Source organism: Eucalyptus grandis, chromosome 7 (genome assembly GCF_016545825.1).
Source record: "Eucalyptus grandis isolate ANBG69807.140 chromosome 7, ASM1654582v1, whole genome shotgun sequence".
Lineage (NCBI taxonomy): Eukaryota > Viridiplantae > Streptophyta > Magnoliopsida > Myrtales > Myrtaceae > Eucalyptus > Eucalyptus grandis.
In genome coordinates this window covers 50,567,171-50,585,175 of record NC_052618.1, presented here as the reverse complement: position 1 = coordinate 50,585,175, position 18,005 = coordinate 50,567,171, and the positions used below count along the sequence as shown (strand labels likewise).

Here is an 18,005-nt window from a genome sequence, read left to right as displayed (position 1 = left end):
AGATTTTAATTTAACATTGCGATACTTTCGTTACTTTGAGGTAAGTTTTTGCAATTTATTTATCGTTCATTTGGGTGTTAAATTGGTGGATTGCGCACTCGCATGATCACCTCACATGTTAGGGAAAATGATTTAAAATCAATTCAAACTGATTGCCAAACATTTTTGAAAATAAAAGAATGGTACTAAAAGGGCATTAGAGAAATCTAGTGTAACCAAGTCCCCGTAGTCTCTGGTTTGTAAGAATAAAGTAAAACTCCCAATACTTTACTTGGGTTTCTAATCGACCTACCAAAAATAGATTAGGGGCGATTTCTAGATAAAATCTGTTTGCATGTTTAAAAAAAATTTGAACTTAAGTCGCGAATTGGTATGGGCTTGGGAGAGCCCGAGTTAAGTCTAGGCTTAACAATCCATTAGCCAAACCCTAGGTGATTTACACTCGGAAAAATTGGTCGCAACAATGGTTTAGCGGCACTAGCCAATTTCACAATGGAAAATAGTTGAAAGAATTTTGTTTGACATTTGGCGCTTATGGCCATCATCGCGATAATTCGTGCTACAATTTGTACAATCACCACTAGAACTTTTGGCGACGTAGCCCCTGGTAGCAATTGTGTAATCTCTGGTAAATCTCTTACTGGCGATTTCGACGGCTGCCAAATACTAAATAATTATCATTAAAAGTCAAACTTCTTGTGGTACAATTGCAAAATGAAACGTGGCCAATCGTGCTGCAAGCATAGTCTTTCGCTCTTGGTACATTGGATTATTATTTTCAAAGATATCAAGGGTTGTCCTCTAGGCTCGAGTTAAATTGCATTTTTGGAGAAACCGATGTAAATTTGGATGTCATGTTGATACTGAATATGTTATATTATAAAATAATTTTGCATTAAGCTAAAGGAAGGACAATTTCTAATAACATAGCAGAATCACAGAGAATCCACTTTTTATTTATTTTATTTTATTTATTTTGATAATCAAAGACAATCCACTTTGGCTGCGTTCGGCAATCGGAAAAAATTCGAGATATGATATGATTTATCCCATCTTACGTTTGATGCTTGCTCAGAATAGATAAAATCGGATATAAGGAGAATATAGGCCGGATAAAATTATTTAATGGGAAATGTGAGATAAATGTGGATATGATTTATATTATCCATAATAGGAAAGTTATTTTTATCCTATGCCTACAAGATTCATAAAGTGAACATTGAGATCCAATTTCCCAATTTAAATAACTAAACTAAAAAAATATAAACAAAATAAAATAAAATAAATGAAAAATAAAAACAACCTAATTGATTTTCCATTTTCTCTTGTCTTTTTTTCCTTTCCACGCAAGGCTTGTGCGTGGTGGTGGCTGGTCACCGTCGGGCACCGGTCACGGTCGTTGAATCTTCGGCGTGGGGACCTTGATGGGATCGTGCAAGTGCTTGAGACGTTGGGAAACGTGGTAGGGCAGCAAGCCCAGAGTCAAGTCCATCGCTGCCGCTGTTATAGTCGCCGCTACCACTGCCGCCACTGTTGCTGCCGCTATTGCTGCCGCACCTTCCGAGGTTCCACCTAGGAATGTGATTGCTGACCGATCGATGCATAAGCTTGTAGAGCAATTTCTGAAGTTGTACCCACCAAGGTTCATAGGAGAAGGTGATCCCAAGGCTGGCAACTCTTTGAATCCAAGAGTTGGAGAAAGCCTTCGCATTGCTAAGGTGCTCGGAGGAAGATAATGTGGTCCTTGCAGTCTATCAGCTATAGGGAAATGCAAGTACCTGGTGGAGGGCCACCAGAGGAAGTGTATTTCCAGAAGGCGTGGTTCTGGTGTGGAATGTCTTCGTTGAAGCAAGGTAAACTGGATATTCTTATGATTATATTCTTGCAACAAAATGGCCTGTCCTGTATTACATTGGAACATTATTTTTCCAGCATAAGAATGTAGTCCTGCAAGATGAAGATATTCCTTATACTAATGTGCGAATTGATTTCTTTCGTCTTGTCACATGTTAAACTTACTATGCCATTTAATACTTTCATGTCTTTATTTTCTCTTAGTGCAGTCCTGGCAGGAGCCATCTGCATTTTTGGGAGAAGTTAAGAAACATTACTGTAAGTTTCTTTTTCATACGTCACACATGTGCATATGGATTGACCACATTGTGTTCATTAGCGTTTTTATTTGTCCATGAAGTTTCACCGAGTATAAACCTCCTTGATGTGCATCTGTGCAAGATTTCACCGAGAACCGATCAGACTGAAATCTTGCCAAACATTCTTGGTTATTTATAATCAAACGAAACCATTGTTAAACCCTTCTCCCATACTTTCCCATACTTCCCTCTGTGCATACTGATAAAACCAGGGTTTATACCACCATCCTACACTGTTAATCACATTCCCCTTCTTCTTACTCTGTCGCTGAAGGGAGAAGTTGCGTTGCCAGAGAGTTGGACAAAGAGGTGGTTGCGGAGTCTTGGCAGGGAAGATGTTGCAAGGAAGATGAATCAGTTGGTAATGATATTAGCTATAGGCTTAAAAGGAGTTGTAGTGTTATTGCTAGGAACAAGAGTGCACGATAATCATATAGGCATAACATTTACAACAGCTTGCGACCAACTTCTAGAAGCGAATCAGAAAGGATGTAGGCTGTCCGCTGAAAAGCGTTCTGTGAAACTGTCTCGCCAACTCTTTACTTGTTGAAGTTAATGTAAAGCTCGAGTCTATTATATTCAGTGCATTGTCTCTATTCTCTGCAATTCATCGCCCTGGAAAAAAAAATCAATGCCAAGTACAAATCTCATAGTTCGAACGGTGCTAAATATCACGTTTGCCACTAGTTATTGAAAATTACTACCAGTCAAGATAACTGTCTGGTTCAATAGTGTGGTTTGCTCCATGGTCCGAGCTTTTCTGGCCTCTAAGGCACTTGACATGAATGCTTTCTAATACGTTGCCTTTGGTTTTGGTATATCGCAATAATGTCATATTGGCTCACTTCTTGCTGAAGCAATATTCTCCGGACAAGAACTTTTGTAAAACAATATTCTAATACTAGTCGATAGTGACCCAAATCATTTTGTTAGTTTAATCTTACAAAAACCTCCTCAACTCAATTGGCGAGGCTACAGCCAAATAAATCAGGATCCAGATGACATCAACGAAGTTTTATTAATATAACTGATTGCAAACAGAGCAAGATGCGGAAAGGTAAATAAGAGGCCGACCACAGAGTGCTCAAACTTAATAAGCAAATTCAACGCTACCAATTTGCTCATAGTACTTTTTCCTTCATAACATGTTCTCTACGCTCCTAATTCACTCGAAGCTCTGGCGAGGAACGGAAGGGTGGCAAAGGCGTTGCAGGTCACGGGTCGTCGGGTGGAAGCCGGTGACGGGCGTGCGGTGGCTTGGCGATCAGCAGCGACGAACGGGCTGCTGCTGCGGCGTTCGGGGCTGGCTGCAGGGCGGGGGCGGAGCAGAAGAAATGGCGGCCGGCGTGGAGGACGGCAGGCGGAGGCGCAGCGTAGGCTCGGCGGCTGGCGTCGCGTTCGGGGCTGGCTGCAGGAGCAGCGGTGACCGGCGCGGGTGCTCGCGGCTGCTGGCGTCGGCGGCGGAGGCTCGGGTGGTCGCTCAGGCGAGCGACGGCAGCAGCGGGGGCCGGTTTGCAGGCGGAGACGAGGCGGAGGCGAGCTGCTGCGGGCGTCGCTCGGAGGCGCTGCAAGCGTCGCGGACGGCGACCAGCGGGGGACGGGCGGCAGTGGCGCGGAAGCGAGCTGAGAGGCGAGCTGCTGCGGGCGCTCGCTCAGAGGCGCTGCAAGCGGCGATGGCCGGCAGCAGCGACGGCGTTAAATTGGTGAGTCCTGCAGGTCGCGCGGCAGCATTTTAAATGATTTTCATTATACATGGGCTTTTAACATTATTTTTATTCTTGTTTAAATTAGATTTAAAAACTAAATTTATTTAAAAAAAAACGGCGACCGGCTCGGGCTGCTGGCGTCGCGGGCTCGGGCAGAGGGAGGCACGGCAGCAGTGGCGGCGCTCGGGCGGGCTGCTGGTGGTCGCTCAGAAGAGGGGGCTCGGGGCTACGGCGGCAGCGGCGGTGGCCGGCAGCAGCCCACTCACTCGGATCGGCGGGTGTTCAGGTCGTGCGGCGAGGGGGTCGGCGACCGGCTCCTTCTTCTTCCTTTCCTTTGGTTTATTTCAATTTTTTTTTTAATTAAATTTTAGTTTTTCATTTTTAGTTTTAAATCTAATTTTTAAAATTTTAAATAAAAAAATAATTTTAAAAGCCACGTGGAAAATATAAATTTATTTAAAATATGACTTTTTCTCTCTCTCTGCCTCCTTTTTCGTCCCCCTCGCACGTCACCTCTCTCTGTCTCTGTACCCTTTTGATTGACTTTGACCCAACAAGCCATAAAGAAGTCCCCCTCCCCACGAAGAAAAAAAAAAAAAGAAAAGGAAGTCCCCCTTTTTCCTCCGTACATGCCCCTTTTATAGGCGGAGGATTTATATTTTATTTCCTTTTTTTTTTTCACTTTTTCTCCGTACGTGGCCCCTTTTACAGGCGAAGGACTTATATTTTATTTCCTTTTTCACTTTTTCGATCTACCCTTTCAAATTTAAATCCTTTTTCAATATGCATGAAAATTAACTTTTGCTTGCACATAGCCTCCTGAATATATCATCAAAATATATGTACTTACGTGCAATATTCTCTTTTATATTTTTCTAATATTCCATCCGAAACATTCCTTTCATTCAAGAAATATCCGTCGGTGTATATATTGCCTAAATATATAAAAAATCTCTCGTCATATCATCGAATATTGGAAAAATAGAACAAATCATTTTCGAAATATATCTATCTCCCAATTCATAAAATTAAAGCTCATCAATTATCGAAAATAAATAATATAAACTAAATAATGAATGCCTCTAAAATAATATGTTATTTTTGTTTATGAACTAAAAATTAATCTCTAATTTTTAATGTAATAAACAATTAATCGGGTTGTCAAAATTTAGGTGTTATCCGTTAGTATATCATGTTTATCTAATAGTAGACTTGTTAAAATGGGTTATAAGACTTTTTTTTTTTTGATTTTATGAATGACTTAAATTCAAAATAATATGGGTATTAAATAAGTTTACAAACTCTCCCTTCATTTTGGATTTTTTTAAATTAGTTTAAATATGAAGTGTTTTAGAAATATGAGTCAAATCATATATGAATTAGGTTGAGTATGAATAACGTGACCGATGGTGATGAGGCGGCGGACTTTGCCTTTTTGGGTCGTTTTTCCCACGTTTCTTTAATTCCACCGTCCTAATTAGCTGGCAACAAACAGAAGTCACGTGACCACAAGAGAGATGTGGACAAGAATAGACCAACGCGAGGACTGGGGTTAGTGGTTTTTTTATGTGTCCATCTAAGACAGTTTTAAGTTCAGGACGACCTTAGAACGTTTTCCTACATTTTTAGAATACTCGAAATAGAAACAAATTAACAGTGGGGTCTCTTATATACTTAGCAGGTCGGCTCTAAAATAAGTTTTTGTGGACTTGATTTTGGATAGTATAGTGAATTTTATTTTTCAGATCACTTCTATAACCCCATTTTGCATGAAATGTTACTGTATGGTCTATATATCTCATGTTGAAACCCAATTCAACAATTGATCCCGTGGGCTCATAGCGAGATCTACCTTGATTAATGATTGAGATGATATTGGATCACACATTTTGGAGAGCATATAATAATTTCTCATTTCAAACCTTATTGTTTTTCTTAGGCCTTCACCAAAATCTTATTCCCTTAGACCGTATTAGTCAAACACGTGGATCATTTCAATGGGCCTAATTCCCAGCTCTTGAACATCACACATGAAGACGTGATCGAGCTTGGACTGTAGGTGAAGCTTGCCTCGTTCTTCCTGGACCTTCATTTCCAGTGGTTGCTTGCGACCAGCCAGAGGAAGAAGCGAGTGAAAAGAAAAAAAAGAAAAAAGAAAGAAAGATAAAATGAAAAGAAAAAATGAAAGAAAGAAAAGAAAGTATTAAAAAATATAGGAATAAAAATCGAAAAAATATTCAAATATTGTTAAAAATTATCCGACGGTGCCCCGTAAAACACCTTGTTTTCATTTTAGTGCTGAGTAGCCAATTTTAATCGGACGAACTGAATTGATATAAATATAAAAAATTTAGTACTCAATCGATTAAAAAAAATATTTATAATTGAATTGGCACAATTATAATAAATTTATGATTTTTTATTATATTTTTTTCCTATTTTGACACGTGAATAAAATTTCCCAACTTTTTGATGAGATGCTTCAATCATTACACTACATCCTCAAAAAAGAATGGTGATGTATTGCTTAAAACACTTACCTAACCTACCGAGTCAGCTCAGCAATTGGACTTTTAATTCTCCACGTTCTCTATATATAATTCTATGTTTAGACTTTTCAACTAATGGTGTCCCGTTAGTTGGTTAGTTTTGAAAATTATTATCTTTCAGTCAAAAAAAAAAAAAAAACCCACCACGTGAGGGAGGGAAGGAGGGAGGAAGCATCGTGGGGGCATATATAAGGCTGTTCTCCACCAGGCGAAAATTCTCACTTCTTTGCAGGTTGCGTTAGCATTGGCGCAACATTATTCACTGATTTGCTCGGTTCTTCTTGTGAAGGTATATGTGCAAGCACCTACTTCCACTTGTATTATATCTCGCTGAATTATGTGTTGAATCATTTTGATCTCGCACTCAGATCATACAATCAATTCATCATGATAAAAAGGTAAATTGTCTCTTGGATTGATGCTTCATAATATGTTTGTAGACTCAATGCTCACATTGAACTAATTCCACAGAGTTTTCTTGATGGAGAACAATAACTATCCACAAACTTATCCGAGTTTCCAGTACTTTCCACCTCCATCGGCATGGATCGATCCGAATTCTGTATCATCCAATGACAATAACACCCCAACGTGGGTTATTGTTGGTTTAGTCATTGTTGCCATCATGCTTTGTGGTTTCCTTTTCTATTGCATCCGTTGGCGGGGACCGCAGGGGCCGCAGGGGGAGAAGGGGCAGCGAGGGGAGAAGGGGCAGCAGGGGGAGCGAGGGCCGCAGAAAGGGGCAGCCGGGAAGCTCTATTTTATTCGTTGGTGAGAAGTGCAAGCATGGAGGAGTATCTGCATTTTTCAAGTACAAATTGCCTGACCATGGGCACTGGATTGGGCGGCCTGTCTAATCTAGACAATAAATGAGACATAAATTATACTAGTCTTTCTTATCTTATTGTATGCTTATGAATTTAGAAGATTCTATTTATGTTTGTGTGTGAAACTTAAATGATGCACGGTGATAGATCGTCTACTCTACTATACAATGTTGGAGATTCAATACAATGAATAACTTTTGTGTTGGAGGGTTTTTTTAATTTCTTGTTATAATAAATGAGCAGTTTTATGGTCATCGATAAATAAATTTTTGAATTATAACAAATTATAACTATTTGCATTTTTTCATAATTTCTATACAAAATGTCATAAATCGACCAATCAATACATAATAAAAAGAGTTTCCGGCTCTTGGTGGAGAACCGTTTGACATATTTGCTCTATTATTGCCTCATCATTCCGAAGAGTCATTGGAACTAAGTCAGCTGGTGATATAGGCAAAATGGAACGGACTATTTTATTCGATTTTTGGGTGGGCTTCGTACTCCAATCTGTATGGGGGGGGGGGGGGGACTACTAATCCCTACTTGAAATGAAGTGCTGAGGAAGGACATATCCAAGAAGAGTTCCGTGAGTGAATGGAAGTGCAGTTGTGACATATAATCCTAAGAGTCTGACGATCAATGGATGAGACGACATCAATTGTTTCTCATAGGATCCAGCTAGCATAATGATTCCTTAATTTATATCGGTGTTGTCGTGGCTATGGTTTTCCATTGCCAAAAGATGGAAATCGAAAGAGCAAAAGGAGCAGTGGGATGGGATCCTTATAATTTATCTAAAGAGATAAAATCCAACTGATGATGCCTAATAAAACCCCACATTGCCTTTTTAGTAACTTCCATTGTTCATCAATGTAATTAGGCTTAGCCTTGTAGCCCTCTAAGGGACCATGTGCTAACTTGCAAGAAATCAAAATCAGTATCTTGTCTTTCCATGTACTATAAACTTCTTTATGATGCAAAAAACAGAGAAGTAAAAAGATAAACAATTATCAAAAAATTATCAACCTTAGACATTGCACTACTAGACAACCACACCACCAATCAAACACGAGGCTTGATAGAGTTGGAAGATAAAGCAATCAAATAGCATGACCAGGGTATGCATAAGGTACAATATATGATTAGAAAAAATAGAAAGAAGCATCCTAAGTAACAAGTCAAATGAGTATAATCGAGCTTTTAATAATGGAGTTGAATTGAGTTCAATTTCTAGCCCTAAATACTATATTGTGTCGAGCTCAAGCACAAGGATTTGAAACCAAATTTTGTTCACATTCATGATTCAATGTCAAAGTGTTGATTTCAAGTCAGATTTTGTGTAGAAAAACTACTTCAAATCAATAAATAGCTCAATTTCATCTTTATAATTTTTTTGTTAAATGAAATAACTTATCTTATAGTCTTTAGGGCATTGACCCCACTAAAAATATATGATAGTTCCATCCTGCATGCTGACAAGTATGATGCGAGTCGTCTTCAAAATTTCACGAACCTCCTCCGAAATATGAACATATCCAATCAAAGCACGACTCCTGAAAAATAAAACTGCAATCAATCTTGCAAGAAAGTTTTTAAAAAAGAAAAATTGGAGCATCTCTTCTTATCGTGCCCCTGGACGAAACCGATTTGGACGAACCCCACAGTAAACATCCATTTCTCAGATCATAATGTAACACGAATTGAAGTGTTATTGACTGGGGCAGTTCTGGGAAAAGCAAGTAAAATGTTTGGGCCAATGAGGACACGACTGGGGCAGATATCATATTTTTCAGGACGACAAAGACCATGAAATCATGTGCTATATTGGTCAATGAGACAAAAAAATCAAAGATGCTGATGAGGACGCGGTCGGGACAGAAATCATACTTTTTCACGATGACGAAGACCATAAAATCAACGACGACGAAGACCATAAAATCGAAGACCATAAAATCAACGACGACGAAGACCATAAAATTAAATGCTTTTGGTTGATGAGACAAAAAAATCAAAGATGCCGATGAGGACGCAATTGGGACAGAAATCATCCTTTTTCACGACGACGAAGACCATAAAATCAAATGCTATTGGTCGATGACACAAAAAATCAAAGATGTGGCCGACGCAAGCTTTTCGGGACTGAGTGCAGGGTCAGTCAAAGGAAAGTGCGACAAAATTTCCCTTACTTGATGGATTTCCAAGATTATTGATACAAAGTTCGAGAGAACCGGCAACAATTCATAAAAAATTAACCTAATGTAGAATCAATTTCTTCCCACGATTAAATGGACCAAAATCAACTCAACCCCTCTAATCTCGTAATGAATAAAAATAATGCCAAAATGATAAAAACAGACAAAAGCAAACACAACAAGTTTACGTGGAAAATTCAACGCGAAAAAAATTATAGATGATTCAAAAACTTTCACTAATCACAAGAAATAGTAAGATGCACATAGGTTCTTCTTTAGTAATTTATTAGAGATTCAATATTAACAATATATTGACATTTTGTCTCTGTAAAAGCGGATTAATATATATGAAGTAAGAAACTCTAATCGCAATTGGAGAAATTTGAGATAATTTAGAAAAAGTGTTCAATGAACAAAACGGATTGGCAAATGAAACTGATGGACTTGCCTATCTCGACTCATCTGTCTTGGTCTTATAACAACATATTGAAATTTGAGTAAACTCCGATGATATTTGGCCTTCGATTCTAGACCGGATGTCACAGCCCATTTCATGTCTTCTCCGAACAAGCAGCCCGACTTTCTTTTCCTTTATTGCATTTTTGACTTTTTGACCCTTTTATTTATTTATTAACATTAACCAGGCCCCACGCAGGTAGACCCAGGCAACATTAATATCTAGTACAATCGATAAAAGAAAAGGATGACCGTCAAGTTGATTGCCAAATAACCTATCAATAACTTATCAATGCTGTTAAAAATTTAACAACTTTGAAATGAATTAAAGAATAACCAACTCTTTGGATATTTTACAAGCATCATAAATAAATTGCAAAAACTATAATAAGTCAATTTATAAACTTACCAACTTCTGCTCACTCTCCTCATCATTTTGATTTTTTCATTTGTTGATGATCTCTAAGTACCCCTCCAAATGTCTCTTTTCCGTGTGATGAAATGAAACTCATTATGTGATAGACTTGAATCGGATGGTTGAAACAGGAGAGTTGTTTTTGGAGGCCTATAAGGACAAACTACAAGTAAAATGTAGCTTGTGATTGAGTGCTTGCAACAAGAAAAATCGAAACACATTAAGTGTTCTTGAGATCTATCTCTTTGCTGCTTCATTATAATCTATTTAGTTTTGATCCTAAAAGTTAGCAAGGGTGCCAAAATCATTTGTATACATATGGAAGAAGTGGTCATGCTTAGAGAGAATGCAATTGTTTAGATAAGAGACGAAATATGTGAATGATTATTTGAAACACTTAGAAGTGTGGTTAAATAATTTTGGGGGAGAATATGTCTACCGTGTTGTGTGCACAAGGTGTGAGAACATCTATTGAAAGAGATCTAATAATTATTTATTCTATAGTGAGATAGCCGTAGGAGGAGTTGATTTTGCGCAATACAAAGTTCTTGGTAATTGCACTATTGGCTGAAGTAGTGAATTTCAATCTAATGGGGCTGCTAGAGCTAGAAGAGAAAGCATATCCTAATTGAAACTCTATAAATAGCTTTTGTAATTTCTTTATCCCTAAACTCTATAAGTTTCTTATTGCAAATTAACAGTTTAATTGCATATAATTTTTTTTTTTAAAATAACGTGCTGGTTCTAGAAACATAAATATTTTTATATGTATAAAAGAACACTTCACCCCTTCTTTTATGTATTTGGACCTAACAATATGGATTGCCACGTTGGAGGTGTCAAATTTTGTAATATCACAGTAATGTGACTTGTGAGCCTTGTTAATAATTTAAAGGATTTTACTAAGGACAATGAAAAAAATCATTATTTTTGAAAATTTTTTTATGAGAACTTGAGATGGAGTTTGAAGCTTTACACTATAATTTAGTTTATAATATTAGAGTTGGATCGAGTTTGATGCGAGTATATATATTGTATTGAGTTGAGTGTGAGCACGAGATTGAGAAAACCGAATTGTCATATTTTTGAGATAATTGCACAATCTCTCCTAAAATTATTATACTGAAATTTCAAACCTATTAAAGTATAAACTTTTTAATTGAAATAACGTAGACTTAAACTTAGAAGGGAAAAATGCAATAAACCATTTTAGCTAAATCTCAATGAATTCATTTAACATGGCGTTTCAATTATTTTCGACTATTTAAGTGTAATGACGTCATCATGACATGATAAGACGACGCAGTTTTTCTTTTGATTTAAGCATCCGATAGAGAAATGTCAATGGGCTTATTTTTGGAATTTAATACTCTCCCTTGTGCCTTATTGTAGGCCAAGGCACGAAAGAATATAATGGGAATCCATCCTTGAAAGTAGATGCACTAGTGGAAGTACCGCTTGTCACTTCCATGTCATCAATGAGGCTATCTAATCATTCATTGTCTCGGTAAAAGACGATGATCACGTGCTTCCGTTGGCCAGCAATTAGTACACTGCTAAGCTGCCATCAAAATAGGATTGCATCTCCATAATTTTATCCATTTGTTTGTTGACGCAATGGCTAAGAAAAATGGTCCGTCCATATTGCTTCTTTTGGCTTTACATAATCTCCTCCATTCAACAAGTTCAAAAAAAAAAAAAAAAAACTCCTCCATTCAAAAGGTGTTCTAATTTCCAATCTAGTTTTTGACCATGACAACCAAAAATACAGATGCCATTGGTCCATGAGAAAAGCTAATGTTGGCTGATGAAAAGCTGGAGTATTATTGCCTATTTAGAGCACATAGATATTTTGCTTTACTTTTGGCTCGGATGATTAAATAATACGATCGAGAATGAAGATGGAACTATAACACAAATGTAACGGAAGTGTATCTTTGATTAAGAGAATGGTTTAAAATACATTTCATAAAAATAATTATTTATATTGCTTAAAAAATAAACGAATTAAAAATTTGTTTACCTTCTATGAAAAATATTTGGACATAAATTATTATGAAAAATAAAAATGTTTCTTATCAAATAATTACTTCGAGTGATATAAACGATCATTTTTACGAAAATATTTATCAAATTATTTATTTTTTGCGAAACAAAAAAAGTCTAAGGATGCACATGACAAAATCTCTATTTCTTTATTTCTCTATTTTTCTATTCTCCGGAATAGGTTTGGAACAAAAATCCGTTAATAACGTAATTTTTTTTTTTATTTATGAAACATATTTCTATTTCAAAAATAGATTTGGAGCAGAAATTAGAAGTTAAAATTTTAACTTTTCTTATTTCTAGAATAGAAATGGGAAATCAAAATTTTTCTTATCGTTCCTCTTGTCACTACCCGTTGCCCATTTGCCGCCCGTGGGATGCCGGATGCTCGCCGTCGGCCTCGGCCATTGGACGTCGGTCGCCAACCACCGCACTCCGATTGCTGTCGCGATGCCGGATGCCCACCGGTCGTTGGTCACTCATCGCTAATCATTGGATGCCCAGGCTCACCACCAACCATCGGATGTTTGTCGGCGACCGTCCGCCACTCACCACTGACCACCGGATGTCGACCGCCCGCCACTTGCCGTCGGACTCCAGCCATTGGCCACTCACCCTTAACCTCTTGTCACCGAACTACGGATGTCGGACGTCAGATGTTGAACACCGGACGTTGGATGACGGCCGCCGGTCGTCGGACTCTGGTGTCAGACTTCAGACTTTGGCCACTCGCTGCCAGTCACTGATCTTGGCGCCGGACACCGAACGTTGGACTTTGGCTGCCTGCCATCGGTCATCGGATGTCAAATGCCGGTCATCGAACGTCGGACTCCGGCCACCAGACGCCGGTCGTTGCCACTACTAGAAATAGAAATTTATTTTGTTATCAAATGAATTTTTATTTCAGAAAACACATTTCTTTACTTTGAAACTTGTCCATGGAATAGAAATTGAGAAATTGATTTCTAAACAAAAATTGATTTCTGTTCCGGAAATTTTGTCATATGCGCCCCAAATTACCAAATTGATTCAGAAATTCTTTTCTTAGGTTGGGGTCAAAGTGGAATTCCATGTTCAATTATGCTCACCGAATGAAGCCCATCTCTTAAAATGATAAAAATGTTGTACGTGTAAGATATGGAATGCGTCTCCAATCAACGCATACAAATCGCATAACTGAAAACTAGGGATAGAAACAGGATGAAGAACCAAATAAGATCCCTAAACATTTTCTCGATTATTGTCCTCTATTTGATTTTACAGTTTGGGATTCCTTTCATGATTTCATGACAATTAACCAAACATTACATTAAGTGTTTTGAGGTGTCATTGTGGATAATCTTCCAATTACTTATAATCTTCCATTTTGCGAGGCCCATCTCTTCAGCCTAGCAAAATGTTAGTATTTCAAAATCTTGCATTAGGAAGCCACTTTTGTGGGGAATTTGTTTTCTCTCTAAATTTTCCAAGGCTAAAAATGAATTTGAAAATTGCTCATCCTGGTCCAACTCCTTTATCTTGAGGAAGGAGTGCGGTCCTTGACATTGTCTAGACGAAAGATGCCTTTTCTTTCCGTGGTATCTGAACAATCATCAATTCTTTGGAAGTGTCAAATTCTTTGGAAGCTGACACGATCTTTCCATTCTGTGTTCCCTCAGCATCCCATTTGAATTTGGTTAGATCAAATGAAGAATTTATGGTTCTTCTTGCTCTTTTTCTCAATCCATGCCATGTTGATTACATGATTTTTGGGAAGTATCCCAATGTTCCTTATTACGTGTGTATGAGAATCGTAATTGGCAAATCTGAAACCTTTCTGGACCCTTCCAATACCAAGCGGGCCGATGTTTGGATCTCCAAATTCAGCCATCATGTTTTGGCAGAGCATGAGATTAGTTTTAGATTGGAAGGCATGATGCAAAACAAATTCAGAATGGAAATTGCTGAAAATAAGCAGCAACGAAATTACCTCAACAGAAAAGATGCATAACTTATGAAAAGAGAAAAATAATAACGGAAAAGATACATAGTTATCGTGCCCGGTTGATCCAGTGCCTCGACTTCAGAACAGCTGATCGTCTGAAGGATATGACGCAGAATTTTTTGATCTTCTCACTGCCCTTAAATATTCAGTAGCCCTAGAACTTCAGGACTTGCTTAGGATGGCTTCCAAGTTTCCCCAATGATTTATCCAGTGCAATGTGGAAATCACTAAAAGAAACCAGCTCCGTCTTGCAATTTTGGAGAAATTCATATGCATCCACAGTCCAAGCACACTATCTTGAAGATAAATACTATTAGAGACACTATAAAGATATGAAGACCTAAATACAGCAATTTCAGTGGTGGTTACTGAAGACATACTCGTATTTTAACTTCCCATCCGGCACTAGCTCGAGCAAGTGATCTATCATTCTTTTGCACCCCGTTACATCATTTGAACTCATCCAATTATGCAGCCAAAATCCCCTCAAAGAAAGATCCTGCAAACCGTAAGAACCATTGTCTCATTGATTTATGTACTCCCCTTAGTCTTGACTCTAGGGATAATTTTTTTTTTCACTCAAATTTGGTTGTGTCAAATACTGAAATTGAGATTTTGGGCCAAATTTAGACAAAAAATAAAAATAAAACTATAGGGCATTGACCAAGATTGAGACCGAAATGTAGACAAATCAAATTGTATGGCTTGACTGAAATAACCTTCTAACCATCGGTGGAAAATTTAGTTCACCGCTTCTTAATTTACCTTGAAGATAAAATATGAAGTTGACACTGTAATTGGTTTCTTAGACATCCCACCATATGTCACCATGGCTCCTCCTCGCCAGAGAACAAAAACTAAATCAGCTCTCTACAGAAAGATAAGGGAAGCACTAAACACGAATTTAACACTTGTCCAACCTAAAAAATTTCATCACCAAGGAAGCAGCGTTGCCACTAGTGCGGTTTAATCCTAGGGCAGGGTCTTTTAGATCACCCTAGTAGCAAGTCAATAAGATGTAAATAAAGAACTCAAGTGTCGATGGCCAAACATGGATGTGTTTCATGCATGAGAATATGGTAGAATGGATTAATGGATGGATGATACCAGTAGACTCTTGACATTCTTTATTTCTAATTGGCTCTCGGTGAACACTTCTTTAGCACCAAGTTTCTTCAATGCCTCTTTTGCTTCATCAGAGCCAACTCTGTCACAGGAAAAGGATGGCCATGAAAGCATAGTAAAATTCAAATTTAGTTACTGATATGCAGTGCTAACTGCTAAGTTGGAAAACAAATAAAGAATTCTACCAAATTTGTGCTCAAATGTCATAGCATTAACTAATAAGTTGGTTGAGAGAGCCCTATTAAATTAATGCGTCAAGCACCACAAAGTGTTTTCTGACCTCTTTTTGTGTCTCATCATAGAATTAAAAGAAAAGGTGGAAAATTTCACTCCAAAAGAAGTTGCAAAGCAAAGAGAGGTCTTAGATATACTAAAAGGAAGTTTCCACCAACAACCGAAAAAGATGGAATTACCAATGCCCAGCAGTATGATGATCTAAACATACCAGCAATCAATGTCTAGAACACATGATGATTGCAAAAATAGTAGAAGAAGCATCAACAGTAACAAGTCACTTCTGATAAGCAATGCAGAAAGATCTTTGTTCAATTCACACTACAGTTAACTGCCTTTGCCTTTGATAGATTAAAAACAAGTCCTTCTAGTCTTTCCAAATACATGTTACCTCACAACAAAACCTCATCTTTATATTGGGAGATTAAAGGATGTTAGTTGATGTACCTACACAAACCTAAAGTACCTTCTTATTTTCTTTGATAAGTTCAACATAATTAGTTCTTCAAAATGCCCTCATAACAGAACCATTCTTGCATGCCAATGCATGTACTAATGCTCAGTCAACCACATAAATTCCTGTCCATTGTAGCACCTAACCAAACACTATAATTACTTCAAGCTTAAAAGGGTTAGCTATAGTAACACAAGCTGAAGGTCCACTTCTCCCTGTTATTTGATGCAAGAGATCTCAATCAATCACACCAGCTTCCAAAAAACAAATCAGATATATGAGAATGCTAAATATTTTGGCACATTTTCAATTTGTAAATTGATATATCATCGCCACAACCGAACATAATCAACATATTTGTGCATCTGGCAATTGTTCATAACTTTTAGTCCACTAGCAACATTCATAATTAGAACAGGAAAAGACAGGGTTGCCACAAGTAGTTCAGTCCCCAAAGAGTTCCAACTTGTCATCACAGAGGTTGAATTTCAAATATAATTCAAGCTATGTAACCATCAAAAGCTACTTCAGAAGCTGAGTAGACAAGAGCTCAATGCGTCCCAGGAAAAAAAAGGGCTTCTAGCAATGGTTAAGGCAGATCACAGAAAAGGAGAAATAAAAGCAAACCCACACATACCCTTGCTATCTAAAGTCTACACAAAAGTTTTAAGCAACAGTAGTTTGACGAAAGTGATGTGGTATCAAGGTTATTGAAAGCTTTCAGAGAGCACCTATCCCTGATTATGTTGATGCTATGGATTCCATGGGATTTCGCAATTTGGATGAGGCATCGACCCACCATACTCCTAGCCCCATTTTGCACAATCGAATCCCCTAATGATTATAGCTGATTAGGACAACTTAGATAAATTGCTTACGGTGAAAGTTGGGGGACAGCTAAGAGACTCATGTATTGTCTATATGCTGGGTTCCAAAGAGGCGAAGTCTTCAAGCATTCTCAAAGCGGTTGGAGGATTAATTGAAATTGTCGCAGCATATTCAATAGGAGAATTCTTATCCATTTTTTGCCACACACTCTGGTCTTTCACAATGTAAGTTTGCCATGTCCCCGAGCACAAAAACTATTTCACCTTTCAACACACTCAAATTTACAATGGGTAAGTGCTAGACATGGATTTTCTGCATAACAAAACAAGTCGGTACTTATGGAATGCAAAAGTTTCTTTTATTTATGAAGACAAATACTAAGGTGTGTATAACAATTTTGATTTTATTTTGGTTGATATTCCACTCGTTTCTCTTCTGCATCTAATCAAATTTTCGCCAGGTTGAAAATGTTAAACATGCTGGAGCAAATATAGAAGATTATCCTTTGGCTGGATAAAAAATCATTCAGAAGTGATAAACTAGATGAGCATGGCTGGTCCACTGTTAATCTGATATCACTTTAAGACTTAGGTAATACTGAAAGAATGTTTCACCAAAAGAGAGTGGAGAAGGAATGACTAAATCGCCAGGAGAAAGATCCTTCATGGCAGAGCCAACTAAGTGCACTTCGCCAACTCCTACACGTACTCCGACTGCGGGCAGCTGTGGCCTCACCGGACACACACCTAGATCAAAGTTTATGCATGAATTATCAAATAAACCTCACGCAAAGTAATAAATAGTACATGGATGGATTATGATCTGACTTTGTAACTACATATCAATGTTCCTCAGGAAATGGATCAACAATTGTCAAAGTCAAACAGTGAAGTCATAAAAGATGCATTAGCCGCCTCAGAATCTCGCAGTTAGACTTTTATTCTCTTCCAATATGTCAGCAACCAAAGATCAAGTCCATGGGTGAATAATGAGTAAGAAGGCGCCGATCGAACATGAGGCATAAATAGGACAT

At 37.9% G+C, this 18,005-nt stretch overlaps 1 protein-coding gene across 1 annotated transcript; it reads right to left on the bottom strand.

Annotated features, from left to right (window-relative positions):
* Nucleotides 1-14,297: 14,297 nt before the first annotated feature.
* Nucleotides 14,298-17,951, bottom strand: LOC104432824 (enoyl-[acyl-carrier-protein] reductase, mitochondrial). The gene is made up of 9 exons (XM_039317908.1): nt 17,936-17,951; nt 17,592-17,718; nt 17,070-17,218; nt 16,876-16,978; nt 15,439-15,538; nt 15,241-15,328; nt 15,097-15,164; nt 14,708-14,830; nt 14,298-14,578 (listed from the first exon to the last, which is right to left on the bottom strand). The coding sequence occupies exons 1-9, from the start codon at nt 17,949-17,951 to the stop codon at nt 14,486-14,488; spliced, it is 867 nt and encodes a 288-aa protein (XP_039173842.1). The 3' UTR covers nt 14,298-14,485.
* Nucleotides 17,952-18,005: the final 54 nt, after the last annotated feature.